Source organism: Sorex araneus, chromosome 1 (assembly GCF_027595985.1).
Source record: "Sorex araneus isolate mSorAra2 chromosome 1, mSorAra2.pri, whole genome shotgun sequence".
Lineage (NCBI taxonomy): Eukaryota > Metazoa > Chordata > Mammalia > Eulipotyphla > Soricidae > Sorex > Sorex araneus.
In genome coordinates, this window is record NC_073302.1 from 359230810 (window position 1) to 359251058 (window position 20249).

A 20249-nucleotide genomic window follows, 5' to 3' on the forward strand; every position below is an offset into this window, starting at 1 on the left:
AGGTTCACCTGCCTCATGCTCCGGGGGAGTTGCTTCCACTTGCTTGTATTTAGACATTTATCTCGAGGGAAAAATTGGAAGTGCTTCTCTGAACACACGATATACTGAAGAGTCTGCCACTTACACCTAATTTATAATTATTCTTTATGTCTCCGAAAGGGAGGAAAACCCTGGAGACAAAGAGCTACGGCATATTTTCAAGTTGATTAAAAATGAATTCTCCATCTGGAATTGGCCTGTGGTTTCTTTTTTGTTTCTTGTCTCAGAAAAGAACATACTCGAATCAAACTACTCCCAGCAATCCCAATTAATGCAACTGTGCAAATGAAAGATAGCTCCTCTGACAGAGGATAAAAATTTTCTTTATTCCTTATTAATAGCATTGAAGCTTGCTAATGTTTATTTCGATGGTCTAATGGAAAAGTTAGGTAGGTTTCTTTCTTTCTTAAAGAAAATGTTGCTAGGGGCTGGAGCGATAGCACAGCGGGTAGGGCGTTTGCCTTGCACGCGGCCAACCCGGGTCGAATCCTAGCATCCCATATGGTCCCCTGAGCACTGCCAAGGGTAATTCTTGAGTGCAGAGCCAGGAGTAACCCCTGTGCATTGCCGGGTGCGACCAAAAAAGCAAAAAAAAATGTTGCTGAATTTAAATCAAGTTATGACAATTATTTGAATTGGTCCTTACTGAAGTGAAAACAAAACAAGAGATGAGAGAAAAAGGAGATGAAAAAGCTCACGACAAATTTGGCATTGCTCTGTCTTCAGAATTTTATGAAGATTAAGGAGAACATTAATGGATAGGAATGAAATAGTGAGAGTCAATTAAAAATGCTTATGGGCAGGTGTTAAGAATATATTTACGAGACTGTTCAGTACAGCTGGAACTACAATACGCACAATGCCTTAAACTAAAGATAATATTGCCTTAAAGCAGTTTATGTCTGGCTACTAAAATAGGATAAATGTTTAACTAGCTAGCTTTTGTAGCACCTACTTTAAGCCACCCATCACTTCAGGTATTAAGATACAAAGATAACTAATAAAAAACTTCACATTTAAATAGGAATCTGTGTGCCTGCTGACTGCTTTTCATGGATAATCTCATTTAATCATCAACTAAATTTTTGAGTTGATATGATTATTCTTACTTATTTTACTGGGCAAATCAATATTTACGAATGTTTATAGGCAATTTTGTCCAACACCAAATAACTAGAAAAATTGTGGTAGAGATGGAATTTGAACTAAAGTCATGTAACTTCAGAACTCATGGTTTCAGGCCTAGGACTGTGGTTCAGTGATAGAGGCCTGCCTTGCAGAAATAAAGCCAATTGCAGGAATAAAGCCATAAGGGTGGCTTTAAATTCAATCCCCAGCACCATTCCACATCACAAAATAGGAACCCCAGTCCCCTAGCAAGTACAAAATCTCCAATGAGCACTGCAATTCAGTGTGTGAACACCACAACCATGTGCAAACTCTAGATATCAACACAAAATAAAGGAAGGGAGAAGAAAGGGGGAAAATCCTGATTGGCTAAGAAACAAAGCTGAAATCAAAGGAGTTGAGCTCTGTATTCTTCAACTTCTTAAAACTTTTTTTGTTGTTGTTTTGTTTTGGTTTGGGGGCCACACCTTGTGATGCTCAGGGATTACTCCTGGCTCTGCTCAGGAATCACTCCTGGCAGTGCTTGGGGGACCATTTGCAATACCATTTGGGACTGAACCAAAGTTGGCTGCATGCAAGGCAAGTGTCCTACCCACTGTGCTATCGCTCCGGCCACTAAAACTTTTGATTTGGGGTGTCAAAGAGATAGTACAGCAGGTAAGGTGATTTTCTTCCATGTGACTTATCTGTGTTTGATCCTATCATTACCAAAAGCAGTCCCAGAGCAGACAATCAGGAGTGCCCCAACACTCTCTTACCTTACCTCCTCCCCTCAAAAAAAAAAAAAAAAAAAGAACCACCAAAATGCTTGACTTTAAATGATTTCAGTTTTTTTTTGATAGGTAACACCCTCCAAGATAATTGTAAAAGAATACACACCAATATGAGAGCCATTCATATTATTGGAGGGCAATGAGTGTTTACAAGTAAGAGAAGCTTCATATAGGAAGTCATATTTGAATAAGGTCTTGAAAGATGAGTAGAATGAGTGGAATGAGTGGAATTTTATCAGAACTCAGGAGTAAATCATCCTAAATACATTAAAGTCACTATAGTATGGGTTTATTTTTTAAGGAAAAAAATTGGGAAGTGAAGCATTGAAGCTGAATGTTGGTCTGCTGCATTGTACATCAGAAAGGCAAATTCTGGGCCCAAGGGGATAGTATAACCAGTAGTGCTTGCCTTGCACGTGGCCAGTCAGGGGTCTATCCCCAGCACCTCATGTGGTCTCCTGAGCCCTTCCAGGAGAGATCTCTGAGTGCAGAGCCAGGAATAAACCCTGCCAGGTGAGGAAGGAAGGAAGGAAGGAAGGAAGGAAGGAAGGAAGGAAGGAAGGAAGGAAGGAAGGAAGGAAGGAAGGAAGGAAGGAAGGAAGGAAGGAAGGAAGGAAGGAAGGAAGGAAGGAAGGAAGGAAGGAAGGAAGGAAGGAATCAGGGATCACTCCAAGTGGGCTCAGGGGACCACATGGGGTTTTAGAGACTGAACCTGGATCAGCCTTACTAGTGTAAGGTGCTTGCCTTACCTGCTGTACTACCTCACTGGCCCCCTCTTGTAACAGGTCTTATGCTCTGCTGCTGATCCTGAAGGCAAATGTCAAGAACGAATAGGTATGAGAAATGTGTTTCTTCTTGCTGTTCTTTTCCACAAAAACAGTAGCAATGCATTTACTGCCTTAGCAAAGCAGTTATGAAAACAATGTGAGAGAGTTTTGTCTAACCCAATTATCAATGAGAGGTCACTTTGTCTTTTTAGGACCATATTAGATAGTCTTGTTTCTTTAGGTTTTGCCAAGACTTTAGTGTTCTATGTCAAACAGAGAAAGTAAATAAGATTAAGTTAAAGTGCAGCAAGAGAAGTTTGGAGGTGGACACATGCCAATTGTACAGTGTTCCTTCTACTTAGAATGCAGTTCCTTCCTAGTCAATCCTTATTCATTTTCCAAAACTAGAATTCCTGTAAATCCTTTTTTAAAAATTTCCCAAGTTATGTGGCCAGTGGTTAGACATGTTACTTATCCTATCCAAGCATGAGGAATTTTATCATAGCACCTATCTCAAAGGATCATAAGTAGTGAATGTAGGAAGATGGTGCTGAAAGCCAAAAAAGAAGCCCCAGCCCCACTGAAAGCTGAAGCCAAAGTCAAAGCTTTGGAGGCCAAGAAAACAGCACCGAAAAGTGTCCACAGCCACAAAAAGAAGATCTGCACATCACTCTCTTTCCGAAGATACAAAACACCACAACTGAGAAGACAGTACAGGTATCCTCAGAAGAGTACCCCCAGGAGAAACAGGCTTGACCCTTATGCCATCATCAAGTTCCCTCTGACCACTTCGTCAGCTATGAAGAAGACAGAAGATAACAAACTTGTGTTAATTGTGGATTTCAAGGTCAACAAGCACCAGGTTAAGCAGCCTTGAAGAAGCCTTATGACATTGATTGAGCCAAGGTCAACAACCTGATTAGACTCAGGAGGGAAGAAGACTAGCCTGATGTTTGGCTAGCTTCTTGGGTATTGACAACAAAGTTAAGATCAACTAAACTGCTGGCTAATCCCATATATATTCCTATATAAAAGAGTGAATGTATTTCTAAGTTTCCTGGTATAGAGTAGATGCTCATGCTCAATATTTAGAACAAAAGTCACATTGTTATTTTAAAAAATAGCCCAACTCTTATTTAGGAGTCACTGAGCTCTAGGGGACCTTGAGCTAAAGGACTTACTTTGAAGCCTTTTGAACTAAAAGTTTCTGAACCTTTTCACTGATATTTGCCTTGACTCAGACCTAAATCTCCAGGGTTCCTGAAACTTTAAAGGTTTCTTTGCTTTATATCTCATGCACTTGTACATAATACGTGCCAATTGACTTATTCATTTTTTAAGTTCCTGTAATGCAAAAGATCGTGTAAACACTGCTATACAGTGATGTTTACAGATTGTGTAAATACTGTTATATTTGGCAAGATGCCTGTAAACTTGGCGCTACTCATACATATTTGTTCAATAAATGAATGATGTGTGCTTTACAACTATTCTTTGGTTGTATGAATGAATGATGTTCTGTATGGCACTTCCTGTTTAGACATTTGCCTAAGTTTCTGGGATAGAATGAAAAGGAGACAAAACAGGCTTTTTTTCTCTTTCAAACCATATAAAGGCTTTAAGGATTCCATATGCGTGATGACTACCTCAGAGTGACATCTGGTGGTTGCCTGTCAAATAATAGGTTGTTAAGTAATAAGCATGTTAGATAGTAAGTTGATGAAAGAATGAATACAAAATGTCTATAATTAACAGACTGTCAGATATAAGAACTGCGACTTAAATAAAAATTTAAAAGAAATGTTTTATATCATGGAAAGACTGTTTAAATGCTGATTGTGAATTTCCAATTCTGTGGAACTTTCAAAGAAGCAGTAAATTCCTTAATTAAATGTTACGAAATGGCAAAGGAATGGGTCGATTGGGAAAGCCTAAATAATTTATGCAGGCTGAAAGATCTAGAATTGAGAGGAGATGCAAATTTAGATGGAAACAAAAGCGATTTACAGATTTTTACATTTTGCAAAGCCTTCCGGATTAGAGGAATAAGTTATTCACACAACAGGATATCTGTAATGTCTTGGAAACCTGGAGAAGAGAGATGGTATCTGTGGAAATCGCAGTCTATTGTATGCCTGAAAAATACTTCCCCACTCTCAGTGCAAGAAAAGGAGTCGACTGAGCGATCCCACAGGACTGGCCCAATCGTCCGCTCGGCCTCAGATTGGTCGAGCCTGCCGCGGAGGGGCGGAGACAAAGGCGGAAGCGCGCTCTTTCAAACCCGCCGTCTCGGCGTCGTGGAGCGCAGGTCACTTCCGGCGTGGCCATGGCGGCTAACGCTACCACTAACCCGTCGCAGCTGCTTCCCCTAGGTAACCGTTGTCTCCCGTGGAGGCGGGGCGGGGAGCTGGCGTTTCGGGTTGGTGGCCGGGGGAGGGAAGTGTAGCGTTCGGGCGCGAGGCCGCCGTGGAGCCCGACGTCTCAGGTGCGGCCCGCGGTCAGGACGCGCCGTTCTCTGTGGCGCCGGGCAGCGGCTTCCCCCGAAGCCGGCTTTCGTGGGCGATGCCTCGCCCGGCCGACGCCTCGGGGCCCTCACCCGCGCCGGTGTCTGAGAGAAGCCCCGCATTCTGGAATGCCCCGTGAGAGAGGAAGCCCGAGTTCTGTGTTGGTTCACGCATTCGGCGGCGGGGGCCGCGCTGCGGGGCGGAGCTGGCCAGGGCTCACCCCCCGCCTGCCCGGGCTGGCCCCCAGACGCCCCGCCGGGGGTGTGCTGCGGGCCCGAATGGAAACGCTCTCTTCTCTGCCCGACACGCGGGTGGCACAGGCCCGTTGTGGAGCGGACGCTGCAAGCGGTCGTAGGGTGAACGAGCAACCCCCGTCTCTGTCCTCACGCACTGAGAGTTGAGAGGGGCGCCTAAGTTAATCAGCCGCCAAAAATACCATCACGCCACCCCCATTGCTAAGGAGGCTAGTGCCGAACAGGGGAAACGGTCTCTGGTTAAGTGTTTGAGCAGAGAACTGGGTTTAAAAACCTGAAGTGGTCAGTTGTATGCTGTGAGCCAGCGCCCAAATGTTGGGTGAAAGAATGGGTAAAATTGATTTTTTTCCTCCCTCATAAAAATATGTATCCACAGAGCTTGTGGACAAATGTATAGGATCAAGAATTCACATTGTGATGAAGAGTGATAAGGAAATTGTTGGCACGCTTTTAGGATTTGATGACTTCGTCAGTATCCTTTCCAAAGTGCTGGTTTTTCTTATTTAAGAACAGAAATGAAAATTGTGGTGGGGTGGTGGTGCTGGGAGGGGAAGTTGCTCAGCATCATAGATTGTTCCTGTGTGTAAGGTCCTGGGTTTCACCCTCGTGCCAGATACACATCCCTTCTACCTCAGCAACAACAATAGCAGTCCGTAGTGGTACTGATTAATGTTGAGGAATTTTTTCCCTCCGAAAACTTGCTGATCATGGGGGTTTTGTTGTTGTTTTGGATTTGGGGCCACAACCAGCAGTGTTCAAGAATTAGTCCTGGAATCTTAATTCAGGTGACCACATGGGGGTGATGGGGAATGATACCCAGGTTCCATGCTCGTGCAAGGCAAGTGCCTTTCAAGTACCTTCCTTACCCGGTCTGCTATTATCCCGGCTCCCAAAGGAAATTTGCTGATGGTCTTCTAAGAGGTGTACTGAAAGAAGATAACGTTTTCTGTGAATTACTTTGAATTTGAGCCCTGTATTAAACTTAGTAATTGAAAACTAAAAAAGGTAGAAGCTAAGATAAATTCAACTTCGTATGTTTATGTTTATTTTCTTAACACAGAATTTCAGATATGGTACTGGAAGATGTCACTGAATTGTGAGTAGTGTTAAAAATTAAAGAACTAGAATCTTTTTTAAAAACTTGATGCAATTTTATTAGTATCAACTCAGTAAAGTTTTATCAACTGGTGCTAGTAAAGGGATTAGAGGGTTATTACTCTTGAGAGTACCAATTGCTAGTTTAAAAACAGATTTTAAAGATATTTACATACACTAGCCAGGAATCTTAGGGCTCAGGTCAAATCAAGAAACTAACATTAAGTGCATTTAACTATGTGACATAGTATAAATGGTGGCCCAGTCATATAAATTATAAAGATCACGCATGGCCACCCACCTATGAGATGGTCAGACTTCTTCGTTAAGACCCTGAATGAACGGTTTGAGGCTCTTCGTGTTCCTGGAGCGAGCAGTTGCCATTGGGCTACACTAGCATGTGACAGGCATGGATGGAGATGTTACTGGCTCCCGCTCATGCTAATCGATGAACAACGGGATCACAAGTGATACATAGTTGGCATCTCTTTTTTCAAAGTCAAATTGGTTAGTTATATTGGTGGAGAGCCTGGCAAGCTACTGAGAGTATCTCGCCTGCATGGCAGAGCCTGGCAAGCTACCCCTGGTGTATTGATGTGGCAAAAATAGTAACAAAGTCTCACAATGGAGACGTCACTGGTGCCTGCTCAAGCAAATCAATGAACAATGGGACGACAGTGCTACAGTGCCTATTGGTGGGATTAGCACCAAGTACTGGTAAACCATTTCATTTTACCTTTGGTCTCCTTAGCAGGTCTCAGTGAAGATCAGTCCTTGTGGATATGTATTTGAGACCAGTCAGGTTTACTCTGTTGCTTTGGGGAGGATTCTATCAGATGTTGTGTGCTGTGTACCTCTGAAAATCTGCTATCACGGCTTAATTGAACATTCATTTATATATAATCGTGCTCTTTTTAGAAAATAAAATACTGGCTTTGAGTAATACTGTTTGTTATATCCTAACTCTTTCGATACTTTATTTCAGTGAAATTACACCGGAAGGAAGAAGAATTACTAAATTAGATCAGATTTTGCTAAACGGAAATAACATAACAATGGTAAGACCGGGAAAGTAATTTAATTTAGATGGGAACTTTTTTTTTTTCTTTTTGGGTCACACCTGGCGATGCACAGGGGTTACTCCTGGCTCTGCACTCAGGAATCTCCCCTGGTGGTGCTCAGGGGACCATATGGGATGCTGGGAATTGAACCTGGGTCAGCCGCATGCAAGGCAAACGCCCTACCCGCTGTGCTGTCACTCTAGCCCCAGAATCCATTTTTGAGGGTAGGTATTGCAGAACTTGACTTAAATGTTTATGACTCAGTGTAAGAACTAGTGTGAGCAGGGATGTAATGTAGCTCAGTGGTAGTGCACATGCCCTGTCTTTGTGGAGCCCTGAGTTTCATCCCTGGCACCATGAAAAGAAGGAAAAAAGATTGAAAAAGGGGATTCTGTGCTGGTTAAGATTCTATAGCTATGAGGATGATGTGTTAGGTTTAAAGATCAGTTTGTGTTTAAGGCTCTCTAATCTTCTATTTTGTTATGAATCATTGTTCAGACTATAAATGTTAGGAATTGTAAACAGCAGTGACTTGAAGAAAATAGGAATGTGAGGGAGGAGCAAAAAGGTGAAAGACCTTATGAGGAGCTCTTTCAGTGGGGCTATTAGCATGAAGGTTGCTGGCTGGGTCTTGCTAGTATTGGTTGTAATGAGTTCCTTTTCCTCCTGCAGCTGGTTCCTGGAGGAGAGGGACCTGAAGTATGAATGGATGTTCTTATCATATGTTAGATTCTGTTTTGTTATAATTCAATAAAACATGCTTTTTTAAAAAAATAAAAGACAAAAAATTTTCACTGTTTGGATTTAATTGAAGGTAGGCTTCCCGTTGAAGGGAAATGCTTTAAAAATGTAAATGCCTATTTTGTAAGTTGATCATGATTGTATTAGAAAGAAGGAATTGTTTGTTCTTTGTAGACTAAAATAAAGGTGTTTTTGGTTAAATGTCATCTTCCTTTTTATACTATAATAATCAGTGGAACAAAATTGTGATTTTTTTTTTTCTTTTTGGGTCACAGCTGGGGATGCACAGGGGTCACTCCTGGCTCATGCACTCAGGAATTACCCCTGGCGGTGCTCTGGGGACCATATGGGATGCTGGGAATTGAACCTGGGTTGGCTGTAGGCAAGGCAAATGCCCACACGCTGTGCTATCACTCTAGCCCCAAAATTGTGATTTTTTTTGGTCATTTGCTTAACTGTCATGCTTTTTTGCTTCCTCATTTACATGATTATTTTCAAACAAAATGATACCAAGTTCAATTTTTAATGTGAAATTATATTAAACTTGAAATTACAAAATTGTAAAATTCAATTCAAAGATGCTTTGTCATGAGAAGTTTTCTACTGAATTGTTTAATATATTAAAAACTTCAGAAGATGTACAGGTAATACATGCATATTATAGAACCAGAGAATTAAATATATTTTTCTTTATATTAAACGTTTTCAGTACGTCTTCATTACATATTTTGTAAAAACTTGCTTATCCCAAATATGCTGTTTTGCAGCTTTTAAGACTGTTAAAATTTAAATGCAGGGCTGAAGAGAGCACACCAGGCAGAATGCTTGCTTGCGTACAACTCACCTAGGTTGTAACTCCAGCACCCTGTAGGATCCCCCACATCCTGCCAGAGTGATCCCAGAGCGCAGAGCCAGGTATGGCCCCAAAACTGGGAAAAAAATGTTAATGAACATTTTTTATGTATTAGTGTGTCTATTTTATTAAATGGAATATCTATAGCGTATTTAGCTTCTTTGTTACACTATTTTACACCGATTGTGACCCCCAATCCAAACAAAAATTGTTAAAAGCAATTAGCGATAGCACAGCAGGTAGGGCATTTGCCTTGTACAAGGCCGACCCGGGTTAGATTCCTCCATCCCTCTCAGACAGCCTGGAAGCTACCAAGAGTATCCTGCCTGCATGGCAGAGCCTGGCAAGCGACCCGTGGCATATTCGATATGCCAAAAACAGTAACAAGTCTCACAATGGAAACGTTACTGGTGCCCGCTCGAGCAAATCGATGAACGACGGGACGACAGTGTTACGGTGCTATTCTACATAAATGTTTTTAATTTTTCTTTGGTTAGTTCATAAATATGTGAGTTCAAGGGTATATGTGTTGTCTTTTTTCAAAGAAGATTTTAACTTTTGCCAGCAGTTTTTCATAGTATCCTTTACATACTTCCTAATACTGACTTGGTTCTACCTTTTCAAAATTTGGTATCTTAGGGTTGGAGACATACTAGAGTATGTCTCCATACTAAACTAATGTTTAGTGGCCCCCAAACTAAAACAAAAACCGAAATCCTGGTCCCTTTAGATTTTTATTTATTTATTTTGATATCACTTCTATTTAGTAAATTCGGGCTTTTGCTTCTTTAATGCTTGCTTTTCCTAATTTGTGAGAGTTCTTTTTGGGAGGCTGGGGTACTTGGACCGCACCCCAAGTCATGCTCAGGTGACCATACCTGGTGTTGTGATTTGAACCAAGGTTGTGGCTGATGCAGCTGATGGTGCAAGACAAGTGCTTTACCTCCTGACCTATCCCTCTGATCCCTTAATTTGTAAGAATTCTTAGTTGGTTACTCTTTTTATTTTCTTTCTTTTTTTTTTTAATAATATAGGAGTACTGCTATTTATTCAGCCATTGATTAAGCTGATTGAATTGGGCATGAACTCCACATTACTTTTTTTTTATTCTATTCTGAATGCTAACTTTATTTTTTTATTATTTTTATTATTTCCCCCCCCCCCCTTTTTTTGATTCACCGTGAGATACAGCTACAAAGCTTTCATATTTGAGCTTCGGTCATATAATCATCAAATACCCATCCCTTCACCAGTGCACACTTTTCACCACCCAAATCCCCAGTATTTCCCCTCCACCCTTCCAGCCCTTCCCGTACTTCCCCTACAGACAATTTCCCCTATACTCTCTCTCTACTTTGTTACATTTAATATTTCAACACCAGTCTCACCACCGCTCAAACAGGCCGAAAAGGCAGTACTAGATGATTTATTTTGTATTGCTTGTTATGAACAGAATATAATGTCCAGGAAATTCTGTGTAATTCTCTTCTGGGAGCTTTAGTTTATATAGCCTGGGTCTTGGCCATTGATGAGATTGATGAGATTACAAGGTGCCATGGGCAGCAGTTTGTGGGTGTGACTGCCAAACTTCTGGAAAACTGGGGACCTGGAGGGAGGAAGCCTAGTCCTGATCCAAGCGGCCTTGGAGATCTCAGTCACAGTTCCTGCATATCTGGGTTTTCCTATTGGTCAGCTCTCTGGTGAGGTTCATCCCGTTTTGGGTGAGTCTCATCTGAGCAGTTGATTACTCTTTAGTCTTGTATTTTATGGGTGATTTCTCTAATTGAGTTTGTATTTCATTGTAGCTCTGTGTATGTGTTTCATCCTTTATAGTTTTTTGTGTATGGTACATGTGAATTTGAACTTAAATTGTTTTTATAATTTTTTCTTAATTAAAAAAATTTTTTTGTTCTTTTGGGAGTCACACTCAACAATGCTCAGGGCTTACTCCTGGCTCTGTGCTCAGGATCACTCTTGGCAGGGCTTGGGGGACCATATGTTGTGTCGGGTTTTAACCCACGTCAGCTGTGTGAGAGGTAAACACCCTACCTGTGGTTCTATCACTCTGGTCCATTTTTATTTTTGATAGTACTTTACCTTGATTTCATTGTGATCTTGAATCATCTTCAATTTTAGTCTTTCTATATCAAAATACATCTAACTTTATTTTCCAGAAAATAGCAACTGACTTCTGTTGCTTTTTTTTTTTTTGTGGTGTAAATAACATCTATAGTTAACTTGCAGACTTGCCAAAGTTTTAACATTTAGATGTCAGAAACCCACCAATCCCATCAAAAAATAGGGAGAAGAAATGAACAGAAGTTTCCTCAAAAAAGAAATACAAATGGCCAAAAAGCACATGAAAAATGCTCCACATCGCTAGTCATCAGGGAGATGCAAATCAAAACAACAATGAGATATCATCTTATACCACAGAGACTGGCACACATTCAAAAGAACAAAAGCAACCAATGCTGGCGTGGATGTGGGTAAAAAGGGACACTGTTTCACTGTTGGTGGGAATGCTGATTGGTCCAGCCTTTTTGGAAAACTATGGACAGTCCTTCAAACTAGAAATTGAGCTTCCATATGACCCTGTAATACCACTTCTGGGAATATATCCTGAGGATGCAAAAAAGCACAGTAGAAATGACATCTGTACCTGTATATTCATTGCAGCACTGTTCACAATAGCCAAAATCTGGAAACAACCTTAGTGCCCTAAAACATGACTAGTTAAAGAAACTTTGGTACATCTACACAATGGAATACTGTGCAGCTGTTAGGAGAGATGAAGTCATAAAATTTGCTTATAAATGGATAGACATGGAGAGTATCATACTAAGTGAAATGAATCAGAAAGAGAGGGACAGACATAGAAGGACTGCACTCATCTGTGGAGTATAGAGTATCATCACATGAGGCTGACACCCAAGGACAGTAGATATAAGGGCCAGGAAGATTGCCCCATAGCTGGAAGACTGCTTCATGAGTGGAGGAGAGAAGGCAGATGGAATAGAGAAGGGATCACTAAGAAAATGATGGCGGGAGGAATCAGTCAGGATGGGAGATTGTGCTGAAAGTAGATAATGGACCAAACATGATGACCTCTCAGTGTCTGTGTTGCAAGCCATAATGCCCAAAAGTAGAGAGTATGGGCAATATTGTCTGCCATGGAGGCAGGGGGAGATTGGGAAAGGTGGGGGGTTATACCGGTGATATTGGTGGTGGTGAATGTGTACTGGTGGAAGGATGGATGTTTGATTATTGTGTGATTGTAATCCAAACATGAAAGCTTGTAACTATTTCACAGTGATTCAATAAGATTTTTTTAAAAAGATGTCAGGAACCCAAAAGAGCCTCTTACCCCACATCACTGTTTCTGACCCTGGCTCGTTTTGATTGCTTTCTTTGGCTTCTTTCCCTTTGGAGGGATGTGAAACGACATAGTTGTCCTCATTTGTCATTCTTTTATTCCCTATCATATGGGTATAAGATGTCATGTTTAGTTTCTGTTTTTTAGATTTTTTAAATATTCTTTTAGTCTAGGTAACATGGTTACACTGGTGTTAATATTTTTAGTTTTGATGTATAGTTACTGCCTGTTGCATTTTCTTTCATTTTAAAATTTAGGCACTGTGATTTACAAAGCTGGTCATACCAGTTTCTGGCACCAAATTCAAATTCACCACCAGTGAGCCAAGCCTCCACCCACTGCGTGCTTTCTTGTCAAACTCATTTTTTTTAAAAAAAATGTACCTATTAGGTCCAGACTGATAGTACAGAGAGTATGTCGTCGCTGCCTTGTATATAGCTGACTGGGGTTCGATTTCTGGTACTCCATGTGGTTCCCTAAGCACTTCCAGGAGTGATCCCTGGGCACAGAGCCAGAAATAAGTCCTTAGCACAGCTACGTGTGGCCTAAAAATGAAAAGATTCTACATGTTATAGTTTGGGTGTTGTGGATACACTAGTGTTGACTTCTGCTTTGTTTTTCCCCCAGGATCTGTTGCCTGTAGGAAGCACATACAGCTCCTAGGATTAGCTCACTAGGAATTTGAGAGGAGCCTGGCTTTTCCTGGACAGACAGTTCCAGTTTCTAGCTTCTTAGACTGTAGGGCATCAGTTCAAGTAGGACCACATAACTGAATTGGGGATTGCCAAAATTTTGGGACCAGTAAAAGGTTTCTGAATAAGCAAACGCCAAAACTAAATTCAGGATCAGTATTCATAAAGAACTGGAGATGGTATGGACAGGGGGAAAGGGATGGGAGAGGGAAAAGTTTGAGGCTCCGTGATAGAGTCTCTCAGACTCCCAGTATTTGAGTCACTGGGAGAGCTTTTATTTGGGGGTAGGACCTTTTTCATGAAACACCCAAAAGTTTGGTTAGTGGGAAATAATTGTAATAAAAGAACTGCATATTTTCGTCACCTAATTTGGGGCCTCAATGATAGACCATTTGTCTTACATGTGTGAGGCCCAGGGACCAATTCTGAGCACTACCAAAAAAAAAAAAAAAAGAATGCTTAATGACTTTGATATTACAGCGACATGATTGAGGGCCAGACCACAGTCACGACAGTGGTGCCAGCATCAGCCCTGCGGGTGGGACCCAGCTTCAGTAGTTTTGAATTCTGTTCAGGTGATTCCATTGTGCAATCAACTTTGAAACCCTTCAGACTCTTCCAATCTTGCCAAGGGTTTTCAGCCTTTGTACACTCTTCCACCTGGCGGTTAGAAACCTCTGATCTAGTCTATGGTTGAGTGCATGAGTCCACTGGTTTTCAGTCTTGAGACACTCACTTGCTTACAATTATTTTTGTGGTGTTGGGGTTACTCTTGGCATGGAGTTACTCCTGGGTTTATGCCCTGCCTGCTTTATCCCTTAGAGTCATCTTCCCAGTCTTGAAACCAGTGCTGCTTGAGCTTTTTTTTTTTCACTCCTGACCCCCTTTTCTCTAACACAACATGGGTAAGTATTGCCACAAATAACTTGATTGAGTTTGCATTTGATTTGGAATTAATTTCTGGTTGTTTTGTGTTCAGAAACCTTTTATGTCTACTAGGTTTTTTTTTTTTTTTCAGCCTCCACATTCCAAGTGACAGTTGAAGAAGCTAGGTTCTCCACTATGTCTCTTAATGAAGATAATGGTACAGCTCCATCTGTTATGCTTTTGTTTTCAGTTGCATTTGCTTGGAGTGAGTACAAGTCTGACGGTGCTTTTGTGCTTTTGGCTGGGTGCCTGCTTCTACCTAGGCCTCCCACGTGGGAGTCCTGATGCTTTCTAGCACTGTTGTATCCTGAGCCTAAAGAAGGATATCTTCACCTTGGCACTGTGGACAGTTTTGTTGTCTGGGTAATTCTTCCTAGTGGGGACTATCCTGAGTATTGTAGAATGTTTAACAGCATTTCTGGCCTCTGCCTACTAGGTAACATCCTATTTGTCCCCTAATTGGGACAGAAATGACTCCAACTTTTGCCAGATGTCCACTGAGGACAAAATGATCGTGTAGCTGAAAATGATTGTTCTAAGTAACAGAGGCACAAGCTGGAGAGATGGGCAAGAGGTATAAGCTCCTTACATGTATGTGGCTGCCGCCAATTCGAATCCCCATCACCACTTATGGTCTCTCTATCACTGCCAGGGATTGCGCCTATGCTCAGAGCCAAAAACAGCCTCGGAGCACTGCCAGGTAAGTTCTGCAGTTATAAAAGGGGTGCTAGTTATGTCTCCAAATTCCTTTAATATTTTGTGCATGAAGGAGGAACATTGATGCAGATGAGTAAAATTGCGGGGAATAAAATGAGAATCCAAGCAGAGTGCAGAAGGTAAAAGGTAATAGGTGTAAGCAAAAAAAGGCTGTTAGGGCTGTAGACCACAATGCACTTTCACTTTGGCAAGTAGCTGGTGAGGATTTGAGAGCTGTCCTGCGAGGTGCCTGGGCTGTGTGTGCCCACGCCAGAGCAGGATAGGCAGGAGCTGTCCCCACGTTAGTTCTTAGGCACGTTTTTCTCAAGCTTTGATTTGAAAACGACCAGCATCACTTGGAGAACATGAAAGTCAAGGGTTGCTGAAGCAGGAAAGGGTCTTTGACTTTATATTTTAGCCAAGTATCCAAGTTCTCTTGGTAGTTCTGTGCATCACCAGGGTCCAAGACCTGCATTCTGAATGTGTAGGAACTGCAGAGGTAGCTTTTGATTTTTTAAACATGTATTTTTGGTTTGGGGCCACACCTCAGGGACCAGGCTGTGTTAGGGATGGAACCCGCACTTGCCCTTATGCAAAGCATACTCACTAGGCCTTTGACCTATCTTCTCAGCCAAGTGTACCTTTCTGGTTTTGTTTTTTGGGCTACACCCAGTGATATTCAGGGCTTGCTTCTGAATCTGTGCTTAGGCATTACTTCTGGTGGGGCTCAAGGAACCCTATGGGATGCCAGAGATCCAACCTGGGTCAGCCACATGCCAGGCAAGTGCCCTACCTGCTGTACTGTGTCTCTGGCCTCGTTTTCTTCTCTCTCTTTTTTCAAAGCCGGGGAGTGTGTGTGGGAGGGGGTCACACCAGGTGTGCTCAAGGCTTTCTCCAGGACTCACTCCTGGTGGGGCTTTGGGTACCATATTGGTTCCTGGAGATTTAACCTGGGTTGGCTACTTGCAAAGCAAGTGCTGTATTTGCTTTACTATCTGTCAGGCTCCTTTCTGGGTCACATTTTCATCCATGAAAATGTTTTATTAAAAAAGAAAAAAGTGGAGGGGCTGGATGGGCGAGTTGGGCGCGAGGGCTCAAGCCCGGCACCAGCAGTGATCGCAGCGAGCGGCCGCAGCGGCCCCTTATGAGACTGTGGGTGGGCTGGCTGTGCCTGAGCCTGGAGTCCATGTGGCTGGCGCGGAAGATGTGGACGCTTCGGAGCCCGCTCAGCCGTTTCCTGTATGTGAACATGACGAGCGGACCCGGCGGGCGAGCGGCAGGAAGCAGAGCTACCAGTGGTATGTGTGCAACAGAGAGAAGTTATGTGAATCACTCCAGGCTGTCTTTGTTCAGAGTTACCTTGATCAAGGAACACAGATCTTCTTAAACAACAGCATTGAGAAATTGGGCTGGCTGTTTATCCAGTTATATCACTCTTTTGTGTCATCAGTCTTCTTAAATCTGGAACGTTCTTCAGTCCTTCGTGACCCTGACTTTCTGGAGATTGCAGAAAGCTCTCATAGAATTGTCCTCACTTTTCTGGCTGCTTTCACAGAAGTAGTAATCATATCTACTGCTCGCCACAGGGCAGTCTTTCAGCCAACTCCATGTCTAATGGTAGGAACTGTGTTCTGATGATGCTTGCCAGAGTTGTCTGCTGTGAAGATACATTTTTCACTCTTCTTTTTACTAAATTTGGGGTGTGAGTGTGGGAAGGCACTGTGTAGGACCATGTAAATGTAAATACCTTGTTCCTCATCTCACTTCAACCTATCTATTTTGAAATTAAATTGATGAGTAATTAGAAATAAGATATTATCTTTCAGAGACTAATAAAAGTAAACTGGCTATATTCAGGGACCTTATGGTGCTGCCAGACATCAAACCCTGGACAGCTTTGTGTAAAGCCAGTGTCCTACCCACTGTACTATCTCTTCAGCCTGGTGTGATGTAAATGAAGCACACAGTACCACCTATGACATATTCTTGGGAAAAATATTTCTGTTAAACTCAAAATATTCTGTTGAACTTCAACTTCAAGCTGAAGATTTAATCTCTAGTTACTATAAAAGTCAGAAAAACAATCTAAATGACACCACAAAGAAACAGGCAAAGCCAGAATGTGACACAATGGGCAAGATAGTTGATCTGATTTCTTTTTGGGTGGTAGATTGTTGTGGGTGCATGGGCCACACCCAGCTATGTTTTGGGCTTTCTTCTGGTTCTGTGCTCAGGCATCATTCTTGATGGTCATTTGGGGGACCATATACGGTCTCAGGGATTGAAACAATTGGCCGCATGCAAGTCATGCACCTTCTGTACTTTCTCTCCAGCATTTGCCACAGTCTTGAAAGGAATAGAAGACCAAACTGAGAAATGAAGCAGAATGGTCTTAGCTCATTACAGAAGAAAAAGATGGAGCAGCATAAAGGCTGCCCTGGCTGCCGACATCAAACTGAGGAAAAGTGTGACCTACGGGCTCCTAATGGTTTTGGGTCCTCATCGGTCCTGTCTGAGGCCTGAACCTAGCTTCGGGTGGTGAGGGGGTCTTTACTTGAATCTGGGGGTGTGGTTTTGCAATTGAAGTCTGTTTACCTCAGTTCTTTTTTCTCTCTTGACTCTCAGGACAAGGGCAGCATATTGAGAGCAGAGATGAGCCTGAGGCAGCCGGGGCTCCTGGGAAGTCTGCCTGCAGTGGTCCCCCCATGCTTGATCTTTGGTGCAAGTTTGGGGAGGGAGCCCCCCTTTTGCTTGGGAGCTTTCAGGAGGAAGAATAGCCTGTTATTTTGGGATAATTTCTTTTTTTTTCCTTTTTTTTTTTAACAGTCTGTATGAAAACGTGTGGGGTGATCCAGTAATGCCTGTGGCTTGGTGGATAAATCTGAATAATTCAGTTCTATACAACATAATTAACTAGAGTTCCAGATAGAATCTGTATCACTATTATACTTTATTATTGTGCCAGTGTTAAAAATATATTTCAGGGGCCAGAGAGACAGTACAATGGGTAAGGTGCTTGCCTTGTACATGGATGACTCAGATTTGATCTCTGGCATCAAAGTAGTCCCCCAAGCCTGCCAGGAGTGATCCCTGAGCACTGACAGGTATGGCTCCCAAACAAAAACAATATTTTGAGGGCCGAAGAGATAGTACAGTGGGTAGAATGCTTGTCTTGTATGCAGTGGGTCTGAGTTGGATTCTTGGCATCATATACTGTCCCCTAAACCTACCAGGAGTGATCCTGAGCGCAGAGCTATGAGTAAGCCCTGAGCACTGCTGGGTATGGCTCAGAATACTGTAGCACTGTCATCCCCATCCCATTGTTCATCGATTTGCTCGAACGGGCACCAGTAATGTCTCCATTGTGAGACTTGTTACTGTTTTTGGCATATTGAATACGCTATGGGTAACTTGCCAGGCTCTGCCGTGCAGGCAGGATACTCCATAGCTTGCTGGGCTGTCTAAGAGGGAATGAGGAATCGAACCTGGGTTGGCCACGTGCAAGGCAAACGCCCTGTACACTGTGCTCCAGTCCAGGCTCAGAATACTAAAAAATAAAAAATGTTTTGACCCCTATCTGTTTTCCATTTTGCCATTATTTTCAAAGTGACTCAGAACTCAGTATAGAAAAGACTACTGATTATTGGTCCCCTCAAACACTCCAAGAGCCTCCAAATCTGTTCCAATACACCATCATCCTCTGTTTCCCTGTGTGCCTCACCTTACCATTATCCTGCATAGCTATTACTACTATTGTGTGATTCGTTTACAGTAAAGAATATGGTAATGTGGTGCTTCCATGTCTAAAACTGATTTCCTTGATAGATACTGAGAATATCTGTTAACCTTATCAATCATCTAAGTTTTGTTTTAGTGACATAATTTATAATGACATTTCCACCACTTTGGACTTTGGCCTTTCATCATGTTGGGTCCCTGTGTGGATACCCCTGTATTAAAAGTTTCTAACTTTGATTTACTTCTACTCAACCTTTAGAGTCGACACAAGTGTCATTTCCCATGGAAAGTTCTACAAGATCTCCTGCCCTTCTACCGCTTCTCTATACTTAAATACATCACATATCATAGAAACTTCAAGAAAATGTCCATTATATTGTCTTGAACAGTTCTCTCCTTAGAAAAACAGTACAGAGATCAGAGCATTTCCTTTTGCATGTGGCCAACAATTCTCCAATCCCTGGCATTGCAGCCTGAGTAGATCACTGCCAGGAATGACTCCGAGCACAGCTGGTGCCCCTATCCCACCCCAATTCCTTCCCCTGAAAAAAGGAACCATAAAGAAACCCTCAAGCCTTTTGCGCCTTGCAAAGCACTGTGTTTTTTTTTGTTTGTTTGTTTGTTTTTAATTGAATCACCATGTGAAAAGTTACAAAGTTTTCAGGCTTAAGTCTCAGTCATACAATGATCAAACACCCATCCCTTCACCAGCGCCCATGTTCCACCATCAAGAACCTCAGTATACCCCCATCCCACCCACCCACCCCCGCCGGTGGCTGATGATTTTCACTTTACTTTCTCTTTGATTACATACAATATTTCAACAGAAAACTCACTGATATTATTTGGAATTTCCCCCCAACAATCAGACCTACTGAAAAGGCATCATTTCATAATTTGTTTTCCATTGCAAGAGCATATGAGGTTGCGCAGCTGCTCTTGCAGCCACACAGTTTTGGATTTCTGGTATTTTAGTAATTAAGTTCAGAGAAATTTCTGCCAGAAGTCGCATCATTGCAAGCTCATACCTCTGTTTATTGGGCCTTATAAGATGGCAGTCGCCATGCCGCCACTGGGGAAATGAAAAGCTGAGAGAGAAAAACCTTTTCCCTCCTGGGCCAGCATGGGGCCGTAGCTTAGTTCACAGTCTAGAGGCATTTCTGCAAGAAGCCGCTGGGTGCTGAAAGTAGTTAGTTGGTCTCTGGGATCATGGGCGTTCAGGAATGGAAGAGCCGTTTGTGTGTAGCCGCTCAGGGTCACGTCTGGGCAGAGAGCAGCAAAGAACTGTTTTTGATATAGTTATTTAACATGTTTTTCCTTTCCTCTCTTCATTGTCATTGAGTGACAACTTCTGGAGTTGCACATGTGCCAGCTGTGGTCTCCAGGGGCTTTATGCTCAGCCACAGCATTCCCTAAGGCTCACGCTCCTTTAGTTGTGTGTGCACATGCTCCCTGAGGCTCACACTCCTTTAGTTGTGTGTGCACACACTCTCTGAGGCTTACATTTCTTTAGATGTGTGTGCACATGCTCCCTGTTGCTTGTACACCTTTAGTTGTGTGTGCACATACTCCCTGTGGCTTGCATTCCTTTAGTTGTGTGCGCAC

The 20249-nt window shown here is 42.4% G+C and overlaps 2 protein-coding genes across 3 annotated transcripts; both read left to right on the plus strand.

Moving 5' to 3' along the window:
- Positions 1-3251: 3251 nt before the first annotated feature.
- Positions 3252-3584, plus strand: LOC101537909 (60S ribosomal protein L23a-like). Its single transcript, XM_055128613.1, has one exon. The coding sequence runs from the start codon at positions 3252-3254 to the stop codon at positions 3582-3584; it is 333 nt and encodes a 110-aa protein (XP_054984588.1).
- Positions 3585-4972: 1388 nt separating this feature from the next.
- Positions 4973-8563, plus strand: LSM5 (LSM5 homolog, U6 small nuclear RNA and mRNA degradation associated). 2 transcript variants are annotated; one of them, XM_004606903.2, is made up of 5 exons: positions 4973-5079; positions 5842-5937; positions 6534-6561; positions 7546-7618; positions 8294-8563. In XM_004606903.2, the coding sequence occupies exons 1-5, from the start codon at positions 5034-5036 to the stop codon at positions 8324-8326; spliced, it is 276 nt and encodes a 91-aa protein (XP_004606960.1). In that variant the 5' UTR covers positions 4973-5033; the 3' UTR covers positions 8327-8563. The 2 variants fall into 2 exon arrangements, with proteins under 2 accessions (XP_004606960.1, XP_054997427.1); XM_055141452.1 differs by lacking the exon at positions 8294-8563 and adding an exon at positions 7720-8276.
- The last annotated feature ends 11686 nt before the right edge of the window (positions 8564-20249 follow it).